The following is a 3350-nucleotide window of genomic DNA, read 5'->3' as shown; positions in this document are numbered from 1 at the left end:
GTGAGGCAGGTCACAGCCCACTTCATCAGCAGATCAGGACTCATGCCAACGAAGCTTGGACTACTAAGAAGTAGTCCTTCAGCAGCAATGGATGGAGAAGGCAGGCACGCTCACCAAGCGCCCTGGATAAGTTCAAGAAGGCTGGCAGTTTGAAGTTAATCCAGAGCTGGTTAGGAGGTGGAGCAACAGGGAAGGCTTTCCTCCCCATCTCTCTGCAGTCCCGCAGCGCTCTGGCCTCTGTGCACTCAGACTCTTTTATTCTGAGCAGTAGGTATCAACGTGTCTTACATCATTCTGTAAAATGCCCATACTAACTTAAAAGACATTTCTAATTTCTATATTGATTTTAAACAAAGTATTTTGTATAAACACAATGACTGTATAGAAAACTATCTTTGATGGTAAAATATTTCTATAAAAAGGTAAAGGTAAAAATATGGCTTACTTCAACTGATAAATAGGTGGCGCTGTACCTGGATATTCACTCGGTAGCATCACCTACGAGGAAGTTTTAAAACAAATTTGCTTACACTACTCACAGCTGAAAAGCAACTAAATTTATAAAGCCAGCCAATAGACAAGTTTCTAATTTGTCTGGACAAAAGACAAACCATTGGTTTATATACCATCAAGGGAAAATCTCCTCCATCATACTTATGGTTCTACCAAAAAATGTTGTTAGAGAAGCTATCTGTGTTTTTAGAAGCTAATTCTTGGCAGAGAAACTATAAAAGAATGAAAGTTAAGAACAAGGTTAAGGGGGGCTAGAGAGATGGTTCAGATGTTAGGAGCACTAGCTGCTATTCCAAAGGACTCTGGTTCAGTTCCCAGCACCCACATAACAGCTCACAACTGTCTATAACTCCAGTTCCAGGATATCTGATACCCTCACACAGACATGCATGTAGGCAAAACAACAATGCACATAAATAAATAAATAAATAAATAGGAATATTTTTTTAAACATAAGATTAAGAAGAACAGATGTGAAATGAACAGATATGGTGAGTGGCACTATGCCCTGACTCCAATGAATGTTGATGCTATTTTTCATTTTCCAAATAAAAATAAAATACCCTATGAAATACCTTTAAAGATAGTCTGTGAAAAGCACATCTTTTAAAATCAAATTTTAAAAATTATGAAAATAAATACTAGAAAATCCACAATTCGGCATCCTCTATATAAAAATATAGCAGTTGTGGAATAAGCACTGAGATAGTTGTTAATCTTTTGTTTTATCCTAAGTACTACTGAGTCTCCATAAAGAGACAAGTATTCTCTATGGATTTTCATTCAAAACCTACTCTTCCTCTTAAATGTTAGCCACCTTTCCAGGTCTAAACCTTCTGTATTGGGCAGAGTAACAAAAGGAAGTGTCACTCAAGTCTATAAACAGAACATTAACATGTTTACTAATTAGAATAACGACAAGATCTCAACAACCAACAAAAGCATGATTTGAGGGTGACCTCAGATTTAAATATCTACGTTTGCATCAGCAAAGGCAATCCCGAAAGCAAGTCATCCTGGGATAATCATAAAGAGGCAAATGGCACCAGTTATATGTTAAGACTGGAAAATCGCTACAAAGAAGAAGAAGAAATACCTGCAAGCAAAGTGTCCACTTTGGGTCATCTATGTCGTCGCTGATTCTAATACAAAATACTTTGGCACAATCATCTATAACACACCACTCTTCTCCATAAATGGCAGCCATGGCTTCGATTTCCTCATTCTGAAAGTCGATAAATGAACATACATGGATAAACCTATTCTTACCACCGTTTATGGCATTAACAAAAATGAGTCTTAGGAAGTCAAATGTTCTTAGCATGTTCGGCTGTCTGCTTTCCTGACACTACTGCCATGATTGCAATCAGTTTGTATGTGTGTGCGCAGGCGCGTGTGCGCAGGCGCGCGCACACACACACACACACACACACACACACACACACACACACATTTATATATCCTGTAATGAGACTTACCAGTGAAAAGGCCATTCCCACCCATTAACACCATATTCCTGTTGAGTTCTCACTGGTATTTATGTTTTATGTTTGTTGTTGTTTTTAATTTGGGAGCAAGACTCGGAAGCTTTTTCCCCCCTTTTGCTAACTAGGCGCTGAAGAACTCATTTTAGGGTTAAAAAGTAATGGCAGCAAGGTGAGAAGGCGCTTGCCTTTAATCCCAGCACTCTGAGGGCAGAGGCATGCAGATCTCTTTGAGTACAGCTCCAAGATAGCCAGGACTATGTAGAGAGACACTGTCACAAAATCATCAAAGCAATGAATAAGCCTGAAGTGGGAAGGGAGTCTGAACGTTGGTCAAGTGGAAATTGATGGTCACTGAGTCCCGGCTCCCAGGCTGCAGTTAGGGGCCCTCACCTGCCTCTGGTCGCTCCCTACGTCGCCCTCAGCCATGGGGGCCCCTGGGAACAGCCACACCACGACCACTTCGTATTGCCCAGCTCGGGAAACCGAGGACAGGAAGCAGCAACTGCACTGACCTACGCTGCCCCGGAACCAAAAGCCCAGTGCCGCCCACACGCACATCTGCTTCCAGGTCACCAGCCAGGCACGGCAAGGGGCCCTAGGCAGTAGGGCTTTAGGGCTGTGCAGCGCTTTCTCTTGCGCACGCGCCTTTCTTGCAGCTTGTGGGCTCCCCTGACGCTTGCTTGCTCCAGCTGCTGCTGGAGTCGCCGGGCTGTCTCCTGGAAAGTCGCGGGTTTGGCTGGAGAACTCAGCACCATCAGAACCGTGGGAGAGTTTGGGGACCCAAGCTTACCATATTGAACTCTGACGGGCATCTCCTGTGTTTTTCCTGCAGGGTTGGGTCTTCTGCACCTCCCCCAACACACGCAGGCACGCATGCACACACTGAGGACTCAGCACCTTTGGAACCGTGGGAGATTCATACTCATCCTTCAGGGAAGAGTTGTTTTGGTGTTTTGGTGTTGGTGTTGTTTGTTGTTGTTTTTTTTTATGTTCAGAGGTACTTGGTCAGTTTGGGCAAACATCTGAGAAGCCTATTCTCGCTGTTGCCTTATGATACAACATTGTTTCTGAGAACAATTTCCAAGTGAGACACTAATTATTCCAGTTAACGTAGAACTATATCATTGATGTCACTGTGCAAAGATTGGCTTGCTTGGTGTCATTTCTAATATCTAAATTTAATGCAGCATTTTAGAGCATTGTTAATAAATGCTATTCTTCACTGGCATTTAGTCCAGGCGTTTCTTCTGTTCACAAAATGTTTTTGTCTCCTGCCACCTCTTTTTCATGTACAAATCTTCAAAACCCTATATCTTTTTTTCTCTTCTCTCATTGGTAATTATGGTAGTT

At 42.4% G+C, this 3350-nt stretch overlaps 1 protein-coding gene across 4 annotated transcripts in view; it reads right to left on the bottom strand.

The window, feature by feature from the left end:
* The window catches only part of Impact (impact RWD domain protein), a 23991-nt gene extending 21180 nt beyond the window's left edge, over nucleotides 1-2811 (bottom strand). For 2 of the 4 annotated variants that reach the window (XM_036204921.1, XM_036204923.1), the window contains exons 1-3: nucleotides 2391-2517; nucleotides 1610-1738; nucleotides 446-498 (exon numbers count right to left, since the gene is read on the bottom strand). In XM_036204921.1, the coding sequence (XP_036060814.1) occupies nucleotides 446-498; nucleotides 1610-1738; nucleotides 2391-2426 (218 nt within the window). In that variant the 5' untranslated portion in view covers nucleotides 2427-2517. Of the gene's footprint in view, nucleotides 1-445; nucleotides 499-1609; nucleotides 1739-2390; nucleotides 2518-2790 lie in introns of those variants that run through there. The other 2 variants (XM_036204922.1, XM_036204924.1) reach the window with 2 other exon arrangements.
* Between the last annotated feature and the right edge of the window lie 539 nt (nucleotides 2812-3350).

This window comes from Onychomys torridus, chromosome 13 (genome assembly GCF_903995425.1).
Source record: "Onychomys torridus chromosome 13, mOncTor1.1, whole genome shotgun sequence".
Taxonomy (NCBI): domain Eukaryota; kingdom Metazoa; phylum Chordata; class Mammalia; order Rodentia; family Cricetidae; genus Onychomys; species Onychomys torridus.
Note: the sequence above shows the minus strand (reverse complement) of the source record. Positions and strands in the feature narration are given on the sequence as shown.